Source organism: Chenopodium quinoa, unplaced genomic scaffold (genome assembly GCF_001683475.1).
Source record: "Chenopodium quinoa cultivar QQ74 unplaced genomic scaffold, ASM168347v1, whole genome shotgun sequence".
NCBI lineage: Eukaryota > Viridiplantae > Streptophyta > Magnoliopsida > Caryophyllales > Amaranthaceae > Chenopodium > Chenopodium quinoa.
Window position 1 is genome coordinate 286,384 of NW_018742733.1, and position 21,258 is coordinate 307,641.

At 34.5% G+C, this 21,258-nt stretch overlaps 1 protein-coding gene across 6 annotated transcripts; it reads left to right on the top strand.

Moving 5' to 3' along the window:
• The first annotated feature begins 311 nt into the window (after positions 1 to 311).
• LOC110723688 (sialidase-like) lies at positions 312 to 20,687 on the top strand. 6 transcript variants are annotated; one of them, XM_021903037.1, is made up of 9 exons: positions 312 to 520; positions 1,935 to 4,213; positions 6,597 to 6,725; positions 6,825 to 6,876; positions 14,337 to 14,418; positions 14,536 to 14,634; positions 17,789 to 17,834; positions 18,013 to 19,090; positions 20,275 to 20,687. In XM_021903037.1, exons 6-9 carry the CDS (start codon positions 14,557 to 14,559, stop codon positions 20,321 to 20,323), a joined length of 1,251 nt encoding a protein of 416 aa, XP_021758729.1. In that variant the 5' UTR covers positions 312 to 520; positions 1,935 to 4,213; positions 6,597 to 6,725; positions 6,825 to 6,876; positions 14,337 to 14,418; positions 14,536 to 14,556; the 3' UTR covers positions 20,324 to 20,687. The 6 variants fall into 6 exon arrangements, with proteins under 6 accessions (XP_021758729.1, XP_021758725.1, XP_021758724.1 ...); XM_021903033.1 differs by having other exon boundaries at positions 1,935 to 6,319; positions 18,013 to 20,687; XM_021903032.1 differs by having other exon boundaries at positions 18,013 to 20,687.
• The last annotated feature ends 571 nt before the right edge of the window (positions 20,688 to 21,258 follow it).

Genomic DNA, 21,258 nt, shown 5'->3' on the forward strand with positions numbered 1-21,258 from the left:
TTTATGCTTCTAAACCTATAAAATAATTATTGTGAGTATTTTGTGATTGAAAAAGGTTTGAACTTTATAATCTAACTTTAAAAATAATTTTCAGATTTCATACCTTTTATTTTGAAGCCTCTAGTTGCATTGAATTGATATATTCTTGGGTTTTTAACACACTAATTTGCTATATAATGACTAATTCAAGTAATTATGCTTATGGGGTTATTTTATATATTTAAAACAAATTTCCAGATTTATTTACCCACTTTAAAGTTGCTGTAATTTGATATAAAACACTATATTTTCATAATTCTTACATATAAACTTAAAGTTGGGATGTTATATTACTAACTTTGATTTTTGGGGACAATTTAAAGGCTTTATTTTGGTGATTTAAGAGGTTTTAAAGTAGTTTAGTATTGCAGTAATTTTAATTGCTTTGGTATTGATTTATTTCTAATTGTTTGGTTTAGGAGAGGACTTTGTAGAAGGCGACTTCTAGTTTTAAAGTGGCCAGCCGGATTGTTTACACAAGGTACGTACAAGATACGAAACCTTGCTTGTAGGTGCATGTTTAAGGACGGATCGAGAACTTAGTATCATGTATAGGATTGACTGGGTTAAATTGTCTGGTTATACATTGTGAATTTCAAATGATGTGCACTAGTTTATAATGCAAGTATTATTTGTGCTTTAATTATGCAAGGTGCGCTTAAAGGCAAAGGTATGTGATTGGTGTAAAGATCAAATTATTACTCGTTCATGATTATGTAAACAGGATGAGTAAAGGAGAAATTCAAGTCTTGTAAGACGAGGTTAAGGTTTTGGGGTGCCTTATGCACTCAAGGTGTTTATACACCGAGGTAGTAATGGAATAATTAATAAATGTTGTTTGTCACTAATAAATCAAGAATCTAAATTGAGAATTTGCCATGTTTGATTGAATTGCTTTTTGGATTGATTGTATTGTTATGCATATGAGTCATCACCAAGTCTAAACCTGTAAATCACGTAAAGTGCAAGATGGATGAGCAATAAAACTCTGGATTGGTGCACTTCTGGAGTAATGACAATCAGGGGTTGGGGTACATGGGGTATTAGCCGTGTATTTTTCTCGAGGCCGTCTGATCTACGAGTCTCTTATTTCAAATATTTTTCAAAACTAGGAGTTAGGTGAGATCTCATACTAACTACGGTCACGGAGTCGCGCCCGTGGTCATTGGATGTTTATTAATTGATGTTTCCGAAAGGAGGCATGAGGTTTTTCTTTATTGATGTTCCAAATGGGACATGGGTTGGACAACCTTGTCTATTGCTAAATCTAATGAAATAAATAAATGAGTCAGTTAATATTAATTAGTGAGGTCTTAACAAATTTAATAATCGAGTCATGAACTGAGTCTATATTTAATGATGCTTGTGCTTGAATATTAGTAGCATGTTAGGTATTTTCTTAATTTGTTTTCGCAGCTTGTATGTACTCAGCGTTGCTGACTGCGTGCTTTTGTGTGTGACTTTGTTTGGTCATGGCCTTCGCCTTTCAATGACCCTGTGACGATCCAATTTTTACACTTGTAATATTGGGGAGCAGAATAACCACAGGTTCTTACACATGCAGCATTCATTAGGGTTGTAGGATCTTGAGTAGAGAGTTGGTTGTTTGCATATTAATTCTTTTGCAAGTTTGAATTTATTTTAATTCGATTTTAGTTGCACTAATTCTTTTGTGTTTGAATTTATTTGAACACTAAATTTAATCACTTACTACTTTTATTGGGTTTTGAATAAGGGCCTTAATGGTTCCAACTTGTAATACTTGTTTTGATTTAACTCCTTTGTTTTGAGATTTATTTAAAACTGTTTTGGTTTTCCGCTGCAAATTTCTGAGATAGCCTTAACGTTTGAACACGTGGCAGTAGCACACCAGTAATTCTCTTGAAATTGTTCAGGTTATATACAGGTTTCTAACAGGTTTTTAAGAGAGAATTACTGGGGTGTTATATTAAGGGCAGTCACAACAACTAATCACCCAGCTTTAAGTGATAATCACAAAGTTGCAAGGTTAAAAGGGGTGTGCATCATATCAATCCAGTACCAAGTGAAGGGGACCCATCATTTATGGACATGCAACATCAAATTCTCATTGATGAAAAGTGGTTCTACTTGAACCTAGAGACAAGGACCTTTTACCTAACACCTAATGAAGAGGTACCTTACAGAGCACAACAATCAAAGAAGTAACTAGGGTTTAAGAAGAGAAACTGGAGAATTCTCTAGAAAAAAGGATTTCTGGGCAGCATGATTGAGGTGAATTGAATGAAGAACATTCAATGGGGTAGTTGAGGAGATGAGAGAAATCTGTTGAATTTAGATGGAACTAGAGTGTACCCGAGCAAAATGCACGGGATATATAAGAAAAAAAAATATTATTAAAGAAAAAATATATTTAAAATGTGGAAAGTTGATTTTGATGTTGTAATTTAGACTTGAGCTGTAATGGTTGATTTTGGATTGGTCGGTTCTGTTGAACCCTAATTAGCTCTGTTGTACTGAGTATTAATAATAATCGTATTAATAATGTGCTGACACCTTATGTGCTATATTGAAATATGATATTCTAAGCAAAGCTTAGAAGCTCAAAAAACAGGGTCTTACTCTTTTATGTCGGTGGCCACACAATGCTATTATGGGGTTTACTTTTTCAAAGTTATAAAGGTTACCCATTCAGTGTTATAGGGGTTACTCGTGTTACTCAGTTAGTGTCATATGGGTTAGCGTCTTGCTGTAGGAGTTACATACTTTGTTCTGTTGCAAGTAGTTATTCGCTGAGGCCAGTTGCACAAAAACGTGTTGTACATTTTCCTTTTGGTTTTGATGATTAAAGAAATGGAAAATGTTTGGAGGGTAATCCCTAAAAAAAATGCATATAATTAAAGGGTTGGGGATTTAGAGTACTGTAATTGAAGGGTCGGGGATTTAGAGTACATTTTTTTTTATATGTTATACTGCGTACCAAAAAAAAAACACACACACACATAAAGTGACATGTTAGTAGTAGTCCCATAAAAAAAAAAAAAAAAAAAAGAAAAAGAAAGGGTGAATGAGTAGTTATTTATTTTTGTTTTTATTTTTTTTTAAATGATAAAGAAAATAAAATAAAGTAGTGGGATTGGTAGTTATTTTTTCCTTTATAAAAAAAAAAATCTCAAATGCATGAGAGTTGAGGATTGGGGATTTGGAGGGCTCTTGTTAAATGACTCTACAATTATAATATAGATGTGATTAGTTTTTGGTGAGAATGGTTAGATTAGGGTTAGGTTATGATAATTAGATTAGAATGTAAGTGTAGTGTTTTGTTATTAATTAATTTGAGTTAAAAATATAAGTAAGGGTAAAGTTGTTATTTTAACCTAAAAAACTTACTAAAAATGGAAAAAAATTGTTGCAAGTAATGTGTAACGGCTCAAAAAGGAAATTGTTGCAAGTAATCCGTAACGGAGGGAGTGCATATATTGTCTATAACATAAAGGTCGATAAAGAATATTATAATTATTTATTGCAATCCATAATCCTATGATAGATAAATTGACGTATTTTGATTGTGTTTATCTTATACTCCAACACTAGTAAAACATGGCATGGAAATTCTTAGTCTATTCATAGTATATTTTATCTTAAATAAACCTTGGTTTCAAAAAATTTTAAGCACCAACTATTTCATTCATTAAAGACTTAAGATTATGTTACTCAGACCCGATATTTCATATGAAATTCACCATTCACATGTGTTTTCAATGGTTAAACTTAAATATTTCCCATGTTATAGTTCAAACCTATGCAAGTATTGCTATTATCCGTAGCTACGACTATATCCTATACTCCTAAACCTAATTATCCATGTCAAAATGTCGAGGATCTAACACCGAGCAAAATAAAATTATACCCATGTCAAAATGTAGAGGATCCAACACCGAGAATCCGACTAGGGTAGTGGTTCATCATGCCTTCTGATTCTACTATCAATGTGCTAGAAAACATGCAAATCCTGAACTTGAAATCACATTTGTTATGTATGCATGTTAAGTTCTGTTGCTTTAAAAACTTCAAACATACCCAGTTTTCTGCGAATTCTTGTGTTCTCAAACGGTACTATGATGCTTCTCTTCTCTGCGGCGCCAAAATTAGTTATGGGCAATCTTTCCCATGTCCAATATGGCGGTTTCTTTTGGTAATTTTTAATCTTTATTTTTTATTTATATTTTCATGAACAATGTTTATTTTCTAGTAATGTATAATCTGTGTTGCTATTAATTGCAATATTATGTTTTTATTATGATCTTCAGTTTTGGTTTAGATTTAAGAAATATTGGAATTATTTGTGGGGTAATTGCATTTGGATTTTCAATAGCATGAACTTTTGAAATTGTGGGTGAGAATAGGTTTTGAGGTATTCTTATTGGAGTAGTGAATCAATTGTTTCTAAATTTGGGGATTGGTAGTTTTTGTGTTAGGATTTGGGACTTTTCAGAGATCATATGATGTTGATAGATGTGTAATTGCCGGAGAAGTTTTGGTAGGGATACTTTCGTAGCGATACGAACAATTTGATTCTCGGTTGGGCTTATTTTCCCTTGAGGGAAACCCTTTTGAATGAAGAATTTTGAATTTTACCATAAGAGTCACACGACGGGGAGCTTTCGTGAGGCTTTTGATTTTGGATTCCACAGTTTGTGATCAAATGGGCAATCTTTGTTAGATAGCTTTTCCGACATGAACATGAAGTTTTATGCATATCACATGGGAACTACAGATTGATCAATCAAGTCTATCATTTTTGGGAATTCAACAAACTTTAGGGAAAGGGTTGATGTTTAGAACTTAAATCGTTTAAAAAAAAACTTTGAATTTTTATCTTCATTGAAGCTGGCAATTTCCTCCTTGTTTGTGGAGTTTGTGGTGAAAGCGAGAATGACTTCAATAATAATACTAAGTTCATGAAGGTGGCAACTTGGATGTAATGATGGATAAGTTTGTTGCCATTTTATTTGGAGATTTCCCAGTTTTTGTAACTAGTTTGCGTGGGTAGCTGTTGATGTAGGGTAAATTATCCAATAACTCTAGATAGAGATTTCATTAGACAACATTTTGAGGTTATTCTAGCATTCAACACTGACTATGTCGGTGATTGCGAGTTTATTTCTTGTAGAGACACTCGGTTATGAATTAGCTCAGATTAACTACCAATACGATATTAGGGCCAAAAAGAAGAGATTAAGGACTGAGAGAGATTAAAGGAAGAGAAGAGATTAGGGGAAAACAAGTAAAGATATGAATGATATGGTGTCGGATCACCAATTGCATTCCTGGCAATCTTTCGAGAGGAATGACAATCTCCCAAGACTACAGAATAATGACTCAACACAACATTCAACACAATTCCATATTTCCATCTATCTCCAATCTGCTCTATTTATAGAGCTGTCCCTCTCACTAACTAGCTTATTACCCAATCCACTGGATCATAATGCAACTACCTAAATTGGCCCTCCCTCCAATATCAATTCATAGGACTCTCTCAAAAGTCAAAAAAAAAAAAAAAAAAAAAAAAAATCTCATTTTGGGCGCGACAGCGTCTGCCAGATGTTTTGGACTCTTTTTAGTCAATCTTTCAATGATGATAGCTTATCACTGGTGATGTAATGCTGATTCTTAATCTTAGTTATTTTTATTAACCTCTCATACATTTTCTTCCTCATTGTCATTCATTTCCCATGTCCAACCTCTATGGAAGTTTAAACTTTTAAGATGAAACCTTTAACCTGATTTTTTGTTTTTGTTTTTTATTTTTTTGTTTTTATTTTTTTAATTTTTTGTTTTGTTTTCTGTGGAGTGATGTACGTAACCCTACTAAGGGTCTGTTCTCATACGTTGAAATTCAATTCAATTCAGCTCAGTTCAGCTCCTAATTTCCTTCTCTTATAAAATATTCATTTCAGTTCAGTTCAGCTCTGCTGAGTTCAGTCAATGAGAACAGGCCCTAAGTTTATTTCCCGAAGACTGTCCTAGATAGACACTTAACTTATTTTAACCTTCACTTTAAAAGTAAACTGAAATTGTTCTCTCCTTGGATGTTATAGGTTGCTCTCCTTAACTATGATGGAGGTTGTTAGGAGTAAGTCGGGATCATTAGTTTTCCTGCTACTATTGTGGATCTCCTACTGAGTAAACATGTAGCTTTTTCTGTGGGGGAAGTATTTTCTGTTGTAGATGTCTCCTGCTTTCCCAGTTATTGTTTGGGTGTCTCTACTTGGAGTGTAACACTTTAGTTTTCAAGGTTAGGCTCTAAATTGATAAATGCCTCTATTCTTGAGTGATTTATTGTTTTTTATTGGCATTTGGTGATACTGAACTACTGATAAATCAGTAATTGATGTATCAGGAGTGTCAGTAATTGATCATCGAGAGTGCACACTGGCTGATGCATCTGTTTCTCATGACTCTCTGAAAATATCGTTTAAGAAAAAGATTTAATGTTTGATTTGTGACATAAGCATTTGATGCTGCTGACATGTTAGTTTCCAACGTTTGTTTTCTCTGTTAATCTACTGCAGTTGTGTTATCAAATGGAATATTTTCCATTTTGGATGATGAAATCAGAAGATGCTGCCTTTGTACTACTATTATTTCACACAAATTAGATTGCTGGTTCACAATATTTTTTACCTGAAGGAATTGATCTGGTATGTCACCCGGTTTTTAGAAGCCAGAACATTTTTGGCTGCTGATTTTTTTTTTCCTTTCTAATTTATATTATGGTGGTTGATTTGATATCATTGTAGGTGGATGAAATCAGGGGAAGGAGGAAGAGAAAGATGCCTATAATTTTAATTGGTATTTTTCATGTACTGCATATGTGTCTCTGATTTTGTTAATAATCTTTTTTTATTCCTTTGGCTGTGTAATAAATCATGCAGTGGATGCATGATGAATTAATCTAATTGTTTGCTGGATTAATCCAAAGAGGATTTTTTCTAGGAATGCTTGAAAGTCATATCAGTAAACATGATTGAAAATGAATTCAGAACAACGATGTAAAGAATTGCTAGAGTAATTGCTAATATTTGCAGAAAAGTGTGTTGAAATATCATTTTGGTTAGAAGGTTACTTAAGGGATTCAAATCACATTACAATAAGAATGACTTTAGTGATTGCAAGATAAGATACCAACCCTCACCAGTTCAACAAATGGCCAAGGGCCAGAGTTCTCAGGTTCTTGCATATAGTAATTTTTTATGATCTGAAACATGATCAATTGTTATCAGCTAAGGTGTTATATGTAAGCCAGTACATACCACTTTTTCAGCTTAACAAACCAATATTGAATATTATTTATTGGTTTATAAATGGTTGATATTGACAAATTTGATTGATGACTGACTCATTCATGTCATGTTATTCACGCTCCTTTTGAGCGATATTGCGATAAAGTAGTGCTTTGTGATGCATTAATGCTACCTTGGTCACATTTGCAACCACAATCTCAAAACCTAGGGCTGAGCTGGTGATTGTAAAAGTAGTATCACATATTTTCCCATAGGTTTCCGTTATTTCCACTTAAGGTTAAGTAGTAGTATCTTCTATTAGTGTAAACATAATCATGGAGCTAATTGCATACCATATAAAGCCATTGGCTGTCAATTTTGTCCTTACCTTTGCTTAGACAGCCCCTCCCCCTCTTTCACGCAGTTTTTATGTTATATTTGAAAAATCATGATTCTTTCCATAAATGCTTTGTCATTATTGGAACTTCCTTTACATTGAGGCTTTGATAAGTGGGTGAAATCTGTATTTGCATTCTGCTCATTCTTTTGTTGGTTCTCCCCCTTTGTTTTGTGTGTAATTTTTTTCCCTTCTGCAAATTTGATGGCTCCAAAAGGCGATACATGCAGTTTCTGTCACCAATTTACGAGTACACCTCGAAAAGGATGGCGTTTAAGGAATTTTACCTACACAAAGCTTTGTGGTTCTTGCTTGTAAGATTTAGTCTTGAATACTGGAATCTAACCTTATGAATTTTTGTAATTGTTTATATTTCTTCAAGTTGTGAATTTTTTATTTGAATTTTTTGTTTTTCTGCTAGATCGCTCAATTAAGGCTTTGAGATTGATTGCTAGATCGCTCAATTAGGTTTTATCTTTTTACAATTAAGTTAATCATCTGCATCTGAGATTTTATCCTTGTCATTTCTTTTCTCTCTTATCTCTGTTCTATTTGTTGATCTCCACATAACTCGTACTTTTAATATCCATATAGTGGTTTTGCTGGTTTTCATATGCAATTTTCATCCATAGCACCTCATTTAGTTTAGTTTTATTTTATTTATTTTTAATCTATATATCTAGGAGGTCATGTTTTCTTGTATTGCATGTATCTTGTTTTGTTTATAGATAAAGGGTTTGCTGGAGATTTTTGCCATGGATTGTTAAAATTTACTGGAGAGGTAAAAGAAATTCTGCAAGGAAGTGTAAGTGATATACGTGGAGAGTTTAGTTTTTTTGTTGAAGAAAAGAAGCAATGCAGGAAGCACTGCTCTCCATCTAGTAAATTTTAGTGCGAATTCCACTTAAATTGTAAACTCAATTGCAATGAAGCTTTAATTAGGATTGATGATTGTATTTGTGAAGTAATGAAAGATGGCAGTTGCCTATATTACGCTGTCACATATATGGTGATGACTGTGATGATGAAAATAATGGAATGTGCTCTCTAGAATGTTTATTGTCTTTTTCCAAGGGATTTGCCGCCACCAGGCTCAAAACCTTTGCTCATTGCTTCTATTGCATAATTAGGCCTTTATAGAAGGATAGTTCTGTAAAAATAAGACAGAAGGGAAGAGGGTGTTTGCACTGTCCATGTAATAAGGTGTCTAGACTATAATCTTCATTTAGGGGCTTCAATTGATCCAACAGGGGCTGGGGGATCAGTTTGTTCTAAAGGGTATAAGATTTAATTGTTGAAGTAGATATTTTACTACCTTTTGAGTGAATTCTTTGGAAGGTAAATAGTAATATCTTGGTGTATCTTCATGTGGTATACGGGAGTAGTATGTTGAAACTCTGTTGTTTTAGGAACAAATAATTTTATGTAAATTTATCTCTGGACATTATTGATATCTTAGTACTTAGTACATACTCTAATTGTTTTAGTGTATGTCAATATGATGCATTTGCGCTTACAACCCGTCAACCCATTGACATGATTTGTCACACGTGAAGAAGAGTGCAATGGCTAATAGCATAATAGGTCCACTGTTTTTGCATGGGCATTATTATTCTAAAGCCTCTATATCTTTGTCATCCTCATTGTTTCCTACTTACTGCAGAGTTAACCATACATTTGAGACCTTAACTATGTATAAGTTTGGCTTTTGGGACCTAAATTCTCTTCTTTTTCTCAGGGTTTTTATTATTATTTTTTAAAAAAAAAAATTTAGGTGTTATTAAGGAAACTCTGAAGTTATTTTTTATTCATCATCCATTAGTTTTTATTATTTTTATTTTCTATTTCTTATTTCCTAAACTATCTCCTCTAAAATATTAACAGGAGAAATTTTTTTTTCTCTCTCTCTCCTTTCATACATACATACATACATATACATACATACATACATACATACATATATATATGTTTCCAGATCGGATGGAATTATCTTGGGACTTAGGCAGAAAGAAGATACATTGGTGATCGTAATTGATTTTATTACTGAGTTTGAATTCAGGGTGGAGTTATGATAACAACTTAGCTTTGCAACTGTATATTTTTTTTACAACAAATTCTTCCTTTTCTTCTGGTATTTTAGACATTTCAACAACAGAATTAGATCGACAAATATTTGATTTCATTGTTGGTTTTAGTTTGCTCCATATATTTGTGAAAGTTGGGGCTAAATATGGAAGGGTTTGTTGGTCAGTAGTAGTGATGGCGGCTTGGGGAGGTGGTGAGAGTGGTGGTAGAAATAAGTGGGTGATGAGACTGACGATACAATGGTGTAGTGTAAAGGTGGTGGTTGGTTGGACTGTTGCCTGTTGGTACTTGGGTTGTGAAGTGCTGCAGGTGGTGATAATGACTAAAGACGGCAGTGAGGGAGGACAATAGAAGATGATAAATAGAGTTTTTAATGTCTAATTTCCAATTTTAGTTGAGATTTCCCCTACTTTTTCATTGCATTTATTATTTTGGAAGTGAAAAAAATAAAAATAAAAATAGATTCATGCCCCTAGTAAATGGAAGTTGGACATGAGGTCCCAAAAGCTAAAAATGTGATAGTTTAGGCCCCAACTCTAGTTTTAACTCCCAGGTCCAAGTTTTTCACCTGAAAGCACTGCATAAGCTTTCTGGGAGTTTTATTTTGTGCAGTGGACAGAAAAATGATTCTTGATGTTATCATTATTATGGGGGCAGGTTCCTTGTCTGAAACACAAGATATATGGAAACTACATTTTGCTACATGTTTATGCCATAAATATAGTTACAACGTAGAGGGAAGCACAAAAATTAAAGAAGGCCATGTGATGAGGCGAGAGATAGAGAGACTTATGAAATGAGAAGAGAGATAGAAGGAACCAAGCAACAAATAAAGTAATGTTGCATTTAATTTAAAACTAGCGGAAAGGGGGAGTGTTGCAATAATAATGGATAGGAGGAAGTATGAACTATTTCATTCTTTAAAGGGAATATTTCATGTATAAATAAAGAACTTGCATGAAGATGCATGGGTAGGCATGATGGAGAACAAAGCAGGTCTAGCTGAATTGATTGATAGAGGTCTTATCTCATACTGACAACAGTGGCAAGCCCTACTTCCCCCTTTTACTTACTATTCTATTTCTTCTTAGACTGTAAAGCGGCCAGCACCTAGCCATGCTTAAAAACTAACGGACACTTTATCATTTCTATATAAAGAAAACAAAGTGGGTTAACAAAAGAGTGAAGCAAATGGAACCAAAGATAATGTTTACCCCAAGAATGGTACAGAAAAGTATCCCCCAACCTAAATTATCCCGGTGCCTAATTAATTTTCTGTTCTTGCTGATACCTGAAGTTCAAATTTTCCCTCCATTCCAGATCTTAGGGTCTGAACTCTGGAGTAGATGCTTTTCATTGAGTCAACTAGCTTCAAACAACATGGCTCCTGCTGGCTCATTTGGTTTTTTGTTATTCAAAATTATTAGTTTTCCTTGTTGAACAGATTGTGATTGGATTTCAGCAGCATGTCAGCATTGCTGAGAGTTTTCTGCTCGTCCCTCTTCCCACTATCTTCTTGAAAAAGCTGGATGTCCAATAATTTAAAATTTTGATGTCTGTGGATTGTAAGTAGTAATATATGGTAGTGGGATTGACCTGATCGATATAAGGATATACACAATTGTTTCAGAATGTATCATGGGGCTGGAAGAGAACTTACAATAGTCAGACACATGTATGTATAGCTGTGGTTGTTGGTAGATTTGGTTATATTTCAAGTTTCTAATTCTTCATAAATGATGAAGTGATAGCTGTATATGGTATTAAAGAAATAAGAGAAGTGTAGGAGTTTTAAAATAGTTCATATGTTAATGGAATTAAATGATAATTATTGTTTGTACACCATTTTCTAAGCTAGAATAAAGGTTGTAGGTGTGTTATGTAGTGACAAGAGACTCATTTTTTAAATTTACTTATCAAGAATAGTGTCTAAATGCCTATGGCCCAGTGCCCACACAAGGGTGGTTTTCCATAAGTTTTTGTTCTAACTGTCTGATCAATGATCATTACATCTTCTACCAGTCTAATTTCCTCGTAGTTTGTAATGTGTGACTTATGTACTTGGTAAAGACCTTAGGAGTATAACAGGATAGCAATGTTCATCTCACAAGCTTGAAAGGGTGCATAATGGCTACTTAATTATATGGTATCAAGTTTGCTATATTGGACAACTATCCATTATAACTTTGATTAATTTTCATATATGCTTTATTTGTCGTGATAACAATCATGATGTTGCAATGGCGTCATGTGAAGATGCTACGCGGCTTTTTGCAGCCATTATTGTGTGCACTGGCAAGTTTGGAAATTTGACTTCAGGATTCAGCATTGTATTCTGAAGTTACAGAATATGTTTCTGATATAATACTTGAAAGTATACTTTTTTGGATTTGATCTTTTTAGTTTGTGGAAATTAAAACTCAAAGGTTATACACATACTAAATTATGTGTTTAAAGTTTCCTACGAAGTATATGTGTAGTTCTACTATACCATTCACATAATGGCTGTGATAATATATCTAAATGACTAATGTGGTAAACTGGTAATATAATTTTCTATAATGGGTGCGGTGATGTGAATTTTAAACATGTGGTAAGTTGGCAATTCTTTACAAAACAAATTGTATTTGATGGAAGGAGGACCTTAAATTTTTAAATTTATTTCATAGTGATACTATGGACAATATTTTCTAATTTATACTCAGTAGAATGGTACACCTTTGGACAAATTCTGTTGAAATAGGCTGTGATTTATGTTTCAATGTACCGCTTGCCAAATAACATTTTCCTTAGAAAGAATCTTGGTTGACATCCTTTGACATTAGGGAAAGCGTCTGATAAATGTGTTTTGATGCTCAATCTTTGTTAGGATTTGGTATTTTTTAGATGTGGAAAAGAATGCCTTTAGTGTGGTATATGAGTTAGTCCACTAGAATATAGTCATCTTCAATAATGAGGATATGGAAAGATTTGTGACTCTAGTAAGTATGGTTTTTTCTATTAATATGTAGCAACATTGCTTTATATGGGAATCAAGTTGATTTTTCCATCTTTAGGAGTGAACTCAGAAGGCCTTCTTGGAAGCCTCCTCTACCTGAATTTGTTAGGCTTAATTTTAGTAGTTCAAGGTATAATGATGGTTGATTGGCTCTGGATTTTATTTAAGGGATAGTCTGGGGAAGATGCTATTGGGGGGTTCTAATTCCATTTCTAAGCTTTTTTCTAATCGAGGCTTTGGCTATACGAAAGGATATCAAAGTGCCAAAGCAGCCATTTTATTAGTGCTTCTAAGTTGGTCATCGTAAAAAAGTTTAATAGGTACTATTGTACAAGTGTGAGATACATTGTCCCTTGTGATAAGGAAATGGATCCATAGTATTTTGAGAGCAATGAGGTTCTAGATTTCTCTTAGCACACAAAAGAAGATGTCAAGATCTTTGCTATCTGTTGTTATTCTTGTTAATCATCTGTGAGGCTGAATTTGGTCATTCCTATCTTAGGGGTTAGCCTAGGTTTTCTTTCCTGAAACACAATTTACCTAGGTGACAACTTGATGACATTTTTCTGTTTGGATAGCTAAAACATTACTTTTGGATTAGTTGATTGATTCTTTTCCTTGATCACTCTTTTTTTTTTTTTTTTTGTATGCATCTTAGTTATGTAATTCTGACTCTTCTTTTGATAACATTGTTTTCTAGAAGCTACAAATCTTGAGGTTGGAAGTATTCTTCTTCTGTGTACCATTTTTTAGCTATCTCATGTCTCAATTTATCACAATAAATGGCTATGCTTACTTGACCACTTCATTTCATGTCAAGTACCCTTGTTAAAAAACAATTTGGCATGAGTATGGATGTTTGACAGTTGAGGCTTGGCCTAAAACAGAGCTAAATATTTGTAGAATGTAAGAGTTTGACACTTAGAGAAAAAGTATGTCCTGCACTACTAGAAAGGTTTGATTAAAACAGGTCAAGGAAAAATGATGTCCCCAAGTCATTGAATTACTTGTATCATCTTCTTCAGAAAACATATAAAAAGGAAAAGTGACTTGTATCATGTTCTTCACAGAAAACTGCAAGGAATCAATATTTAGGGGAAGGGCACATTAGTCATAGTCTATTAGTAGTAACTTGGGGAATAAGCTAGAGGTTTGTTAGGGGTATTTTCTACAAATAGACCTCATTAGGAGGAATAATGATTATGTTGAATATTGTTGAGGTTATGTTATTAGGAGAGAGTGAGCCTCTCGAAAGCTCATATTAGGAGAGAATCCACCTCTCGAAAGTGGAATTATCCTTCTATTAGTGTAATTCACCTATTATCAATATAATCATCATTGTTCTTCCCTGATTTCTGCCATATTTAGAGCTGTAATCTGGTCAGAAACCATGCTAATTCCTAGCAAAAACATATAAAAAAGAAAACCACTATCACTTCACCTTTGTAATATTAGTTTTACTGTGTAGACTATCCTTTTGGTTATCTTATGGCGGTTTAAGTGTGTTGAATACATAATTTATGGTTTTATGAACTGTTCTTCATTGCAGTTTTGCTTTTAGTGATGGAAGTTTTTGCCAAAAACATCATAGACATGAAGATGGATGGAGACAGTGTGATGTATGTGAAAGGGTAAGCTGGAAAGTTCTTGTTTTTTGCTTGTTTAAATTATGGTTAATGATCACGAGATTTGGTTTATTTGCTGGAGGAACTGCTAATGGGATCTTAATATACAATATTTGTCGACAGAGAGTTCACTGTGGTTGCATTATGTCACTCCATTTATTTGAAACAAATGACACTCATGGTGTAACCTGCAAGAAATGCCTTGATAAAAGGAGTCCTGTGGTATGATATGATTCCCATACTATTAGCCTTTTCATTGCTTCCTATTTTTGAGTCTCTTATATATACAATTCATTAGAATCTTTACATATATGATCTATATGGATGATATTTTTTGCGTGCTAATAGGATTTAAGATTCTTATATCCACTTATATTGGCATGGTTAGTTAATAAATTAAGCATTCAGTAGAGTGATAGGTTTACATGGTAACGGCAATAGTAAAGCTTTGACTCGATAGATGCACTCTGGAAGTATGTGGATTTGTAAGTTCTCATTAAATTTGTTTTCCTCAAAACTACATAGAAACCAAAGAAAACATCTTTCCATATGGTATTTTGACTTCCAAAATTGGAAAATGCTTCAGTTTGGAGTTTGAACCTCGCATAAAATACTAGAGAGGGGGAGATATTAGGGGAGGGGATTCCTCTTTGTGTTTTTGGTAACTTATGTGAAGAAACAAATGCTTAAGACCTGAAGGGTTTTCTAAATTGGCTAAGGGGTTAGGTAGTCTCTATCTTCCTTTTTTTTACAGTGTCATAAGAATAGAGTAATAATACCCTCATCCGTCCCTCCTCACACAATCACTATTTTGTCCCATCTACAATCACCCCCTTCAAGCTAAATTTTCTGTATATTGTTAACATTTACCCCCTTAATTAATAATCCTCGATCCAAGCATGCTCGAGTTGACTTTAATTCATTTTCTTATTTTGCAAGTACTCCGTTGTTTTTAGATTGTAACTGGCCTATTTGAGTCGCAAGAAGAAAGGCCACCCAGTGGCGGACCTAGCGTTGGTCACGCTGGGTCACGTGGCCTAGCAAATTTGAGGTTTAAAACTAAATGAAAGAAAGAATATTATGAAAAGAAGTTTGTGGCTCAGTGGTAAATCTTTGGGTGGAATTTTTTTCCTTAGATTAGCAGGGTTCAGGGGATCAAATCCCACCACAAACCCTTTTTTTTTTTTTTTTTTTCCCCCATTTTATATGCTAGCCTATTACGCATAATTGTACTATGTTTTGTTTTTCTTTTGTTTCATTTGATTTGTATTATTATTTGGGCCTAATTGTTTCTATTTTTTATGAAAATAAAAAAAATATGTATATTTTAAAAAAAAACTTTCATACTTTTTGTTTGACTATTTTTTCCACTTGACAATTTACATACTAGCCTATTAATTTCTACTTCATTTCATTTTTATTATTGTATATATAATTTGTTTTCTTTACATTATAATCAAAGCATATACAAGTACATACCATTACACAATCATAATAATTTTTTTATTTGTTTTTTTTTATTATATACATCAATTAACTAATTTAAATTATCTTTTCATGACTCCGAAAGTCTGAACCCATTTTGGGTATTTTTTGAATCCGCTACTGCTTTTATTAATATAATCCTAGCTATGTAGTCCATAATAGTAACCTATATTATAACAATTAATCTTATTGATATTTTAACTTAATTTTTAGAATGAAAATTAAAAATACATGTGATATAACAAGTTTCTTTAGTGCTAAAATTCATCCTCCTCCATAAAATCATTCTCCGTGACAAAATCTTCCTTCACAAAATCAACTTTTTGGATTGATTGATGACGGTGACCTAGCACCCATAAAATCCTGGATCCGCCACTAAGGCCACCCTTTTTAAATTTTTATTTTTATTTATTTTTATTGTTGTTATTATTGTTGTTCTTGCTGCTGTTGTTTATACTTCACTCTTTTGTATAAGGACTCAACCAAAATAAATCTCACAATATTTTTATTTTAATTTCTCATACGAAGAAGGGAAACAGCTAATGCAATCATCTTGTTTAAGTAGCTCTGAACTTTCTTCTGCATTACAGTAACCTGACTAATGTGGTGTTACCATGAACTTTTTAACTTGTGTGAAAACTTTGTTTTCATTTTTCTATATTAATTAAACTTCCTCCCTAATTTTTAGTTATTTGTGAAAGGACAGCATGGCTTATTTAGTGTTTCTTGTAACTCCAATTTTTTTTTCAGAATAATCTTAATGCGAGCAAGTTGTTTGCCTAACAATGCCATCATAAACTTAGGGTAAGAGTAAGAGAGTCCAACTAAATTACTTTTTAAAATTAAATCAGTAGTCAATTTGAAGTGCTGGTTTGTGCCCTAGAAGAATATTGCAAAATGAAGCTAGGAAATTGGCTTGATCTATCGGTGAACCACAATAAATGAACTTGCCCTGAGATCCTTTCTGTCACATTTGTATAAGTAATAAGTAAATAACTACAAATCTTCCAAAGTTGCTCCAAAAACATGAATTTTCCCGTCGATTTCCAGTTAGAAAATTTGCATATGTTTTTTTTTAAAAAAAAAAAAATTCTAAATTAGTTTGGGTTCTATCTCTTTTAAAGAGTTTTCTTCATCCAGGGCATGCATGTTTTACTGTAGGACAATCATCCAGGTTTCTCCCTTGTTAAAATATCACATGGAAAATGAGTTGGATGAGATGATGGCAACTTAAATTCTGGGTGTCCGATTTTTTTTTTTTCCCTCAATAATGTTTCTAATTTTAAATATTCGAGATAAGAATATGATTGAGTAGGAAATATAATTTTTAAAGGAAGTAACCATAAGAAATGAAATCTGAATATGAAATAATGCTAAAAAGAATGGCTGTGGCTATTGAAATATTTACTTGCGTGAATAGGTATTGAGATTGACCTCCAAAGAACCAAATTAGAAATTGTGAGCTTATATTCCATTGAGTTAATCGCTTTCAAGCTCAAAAATAATAATAAGCATCAAGCTTTCTCTTTATAGAATTTGAATCACTGCTAAGTTTTGTCTTTTACCATTTTTATATCTAATGATTATGGGCCACTTAGATAAAATCACCGTCATTTCCTTTATCATACCAAGTCATGCTTGTTTTGGCATTAATTAGGATATATCTCAGTTCTTATAGCACTTCAAGTCTCTCTCTAATATCCTATATATGAAGATCCCATATCCTAGTGTGTGTGTGAGTGTTACAAGAATTTTGAAGCTTTCTTCCCTCCCCTGATAGTGTTATTATCTATATAATTTGGATGGATTTTGGAGCAAAATTTTGAAGCTTTCTTCCCACGATAGTCTTATTATATGTATAATTTAGTTGGATTTTGGTGCAAAATTTTAGGTATCAATTAGAGGCACTTCTTCAACTTTGGACGAATCTTGGGCTGGTAATTTCTAATCTCTGTGTACTTCACAACCTAATGGTGTATTGTTGTGTGTGCATATGCTACATCAATGGCTCTGTTGTGATGCTTTTGTTGGACTCCATACTAACCCTAATCTTGCCCCTCTCTCTCTCTCCTTTTTTTTTTCTTTTTTTTTTTTTTTCTTTTTTTTTTTTTTCAGGATTATATCTTTTGGCAACCAGTGCTATTGAGTACTCCCTTGCAGACCCTACTATCTCTGCCGAACCCACCAACGCTAGGGGTGTCCTTGATGACCCCACCACTGCTAGTGTCGTCTCTGCTAATCCCACCATTGGGGATGCCCCTGCTGATCCCACCATTGGGGATACCCCTGCTGATCCCACCATTGGGGATGCCCCCTCTGATCCCACCGTTGGGGATGCCCCTACTGTTCCCACCATTGGGGATGCCCCTGCTGATCCCACCATTGGAGATGCCACTGTCGGCAGTGAGGATGATCAAAACCCCGCCACTATCATCGGGGAGGCCCCTGCTGACCTTGCCATGGAGGATGGCCATGCTAACTTCGCCACAAGGGATGCCTCTACTAACAGTTCCATCATCACGGATGCCGTCTTTGCTGACCCTGCCACCGGTGATGTCCCTGCCAACCTAGCCATCTTTGGGGATGTTGTTGACCCCTCCATTCCCGCCACCATCAGGGATGCCCTTGCTGACCCTGCCAACACCAAAAATGCCCCAGACCCCGTCATCATAGGAGATGTCCATGTTGCCCCCACCATCATCCGGGATGCCATTATCGGGGATGTCCCTACCACCATCATTCGGTATGCCTTTGCTCTCCCTGACCTCACCATCACCGAGGATGCTCTTGTTGACCCCACCAACAGTAGGGATGTTCTTGCTAATCCCACTGTCATCGAAGATGCCCTTGCTGCTCCCGACATCATTGGAGATGCCATCATTAGGGATGCCCCTGCTGACCCCGTTATCATCAAGGATACCCTTGCTAGCCCTACCGCCACCGGTAATGTCCTTGCAGACCCTTCCATGGACGATGCCTCTGCTGATCCTAATCATCCTATTGTCAGGGATGCCATCAGGGATGCATCCATGGATCCCTCCATCATCAAGGATACTTTTGCGAGCTTTGCAATCATTGGTGACTCCCCTGCACACCCCTCTATAAGCAATGCCTCCGGGAATGCCATTGTGGATGCCTCCTCCAGGAACCCCTCCATCATAGGGGATGCTTCTGCTGACCCTTCCAAAATCAGGTATGCCTCTAATAGCCCCACCATTATCAGTGATGTGGACCCCGTCATCGTCGGTGATGCCTCTATTAGATCCCACCAATGTCAGAGATGCAGACCCCGTCATCATTGGGTCCATTGGGAATGCCTTTACTGACCTCTCCACTAGGGATGACCCTAATTTCCCAGTCACTGAGGATGTAGACTATATCTCTTTGTAAACTTGTATGATGGTGGCAGCATGCCAGCATTAAATTAAGATGGCGCACAAGCTTGTGTCAGCTAGTGCCATTAGCCTTCTGCCCCATAATAGATTTTTTTATATATATATTTATATTTATAGTCCTGCAGCAAGCTTATGGCAATTGGTTAGAAAGAGTTTTTGCAATCTTTCTGCACCATGTTCATGGCACCTAAATACATTGTAACAAATTTGCAGTATCCTTAGGTTTATAATCTGCATTATCCCCTTGAATGAGTTGGATCTTTTTTTCATTGATCTTTCTGCTCTGTTGACTGAGTTTCTTTTCTGTTTGTACTTGGATAACAACATTGTCTTATGGTGTGTGTTATGTTTGAAAGTAAGGATTAGGTTTTATTATTCCTGCATCTAAGTTATTTCCTGATTTTATTTATAATTTAGCATTTCTGTAATGTGATAAGTCTCAAATCATAATTTCTAAAAATTTGTGCATTTTCTTGAACTCTTGGTTGCACTTCTGTCTCTTCATTTGGGCTAAATTTCTTAAACATGATCTAAAAATTTGTATACTGTGGAGTATTCATGCAGGTTTTATTATTTCAGCAGGTTCTTTGATTTTGTATTTTTGACTCCTCATATGGTAGCTTGAGATCTTTGCCATAGTGATACCATGTTTAAAATGTGTTACCTCAAGTTGCCAAGTTTGGCACTTATCTCACGCGGTTTTCTTCAATCAAGATGAAGTCAGTAACCAAAAAAGGAATCCTTTCATAAGGCAATTATAAATCGATCCGACTTTCATGAAATCATGCATCTGAATTTAGATTTACAGTCCACATTTCCTTGGGTCTATGTCTGATTAGTTGAAATGTTGGTTTGAGAAACTCGTTTAGCGTGGTTGTGAAATGAAACTTATTGATGTTCTGTTGCGGAGTTTAATTTTTGTAAAATTACCATGAATCTGCTCTATAAGACACTAACACATTTTTGCTGTCATTTTTTTCAGTGCTGTATCTGCTGAAGGGCCTGAAGCTCCTGAACCCGGGACTGATTAGTGAGCGTAGAAGCCCTTGGTGCATCCTCAGGCATATGCTTCTTTGTGCCGATTGTTGCGTCAATTCTTAATTATGAATAGCATAATTTAAAAAAAAAAAAACCTCTATTAGGTGAAATAACTTGTGCTACTTTGCTGGTTTGTTTTCCTGTTTTGATACACTGTTCTGTTTCATTACTCATTAATATGAGATGAGAGTGAGTAATAGCTCAAGTGATTAGAGCTTTCCTCCCGGTTTCAGGAGATCCTGGGATCGATTCTCACCCCGCCCTTGTGGCTCTCTAAGCACCAAAAAAAAAAAAAAAAAAAAAACTCATTAATATGATATTGGTAACACCTAAAAATTTATTTTGGACCTACAATTTCGTGTACTTTTTTTTTTTCTGTCTGATGCCTCTTTTGCTTCTTATTAGACTTCCCTGCGACCCTGCCTTAGCTCTTCCAATTTCCAATGGTATATTTTGCTTTCGGAAGTGGATGCGACATAATTTGTGTACATTGTCTAGTACTTGCATATGTGAGAAGTACACATTCTTCATTGCTACAAATTGGCAACAGCACGAACTTAGGATCGTGTTCAAATCTACCAACACAATGGTTAATAAGAACTTTCTGTCTATTATTATTATAATTTTCTAAAACTTGAAACTAGCAAAAAATCTACCTTAGATGCAACGTCTTTTTATTTTATTATTATTTTATTTTTATTTTTTATTTTTTTATTATTTTTTTTTCTAATTGTGGAGAATTTCCAATTATGCCATGATTTGCAGAAGTGGAAGCGGGAATTTTTAATAAATTATACTCCCTAATGATAAAATTCAATTTTAGTTAGTAAGGAATCATATTTATTCAAATTTCTCAAACTAAAAACCACTAATGTATGAAGTACCAAGAATGTAAAGGCTACATATACACTAGGTGTATGTGGGCCAT

Excerpts from the sequence above, each read along its gene's own strand:
- LOC110723688 (XM_021903033.1), top strand. The coding sequence starts at position 14,557 with ATGTCACTCCATTTATTTGAAACAAATGACACTCATGGTGTAACCTGC. Across the intron at positions 14,635-17,788 it reads TTGATAAAAGGAGTCCTGTG|GTATCAATTAGAGGCACTTC; the intron begins GTATGATATGAT and ends GCAAAATTTTAG. Across the intron at positions 17,835-18,012 it reads TTTGGACGAATCTTGGGCTG|GATTATATCTTTTGGCAACC; the intron begins GTAATTTCTAAT and ends TTTTTTTTTCAG.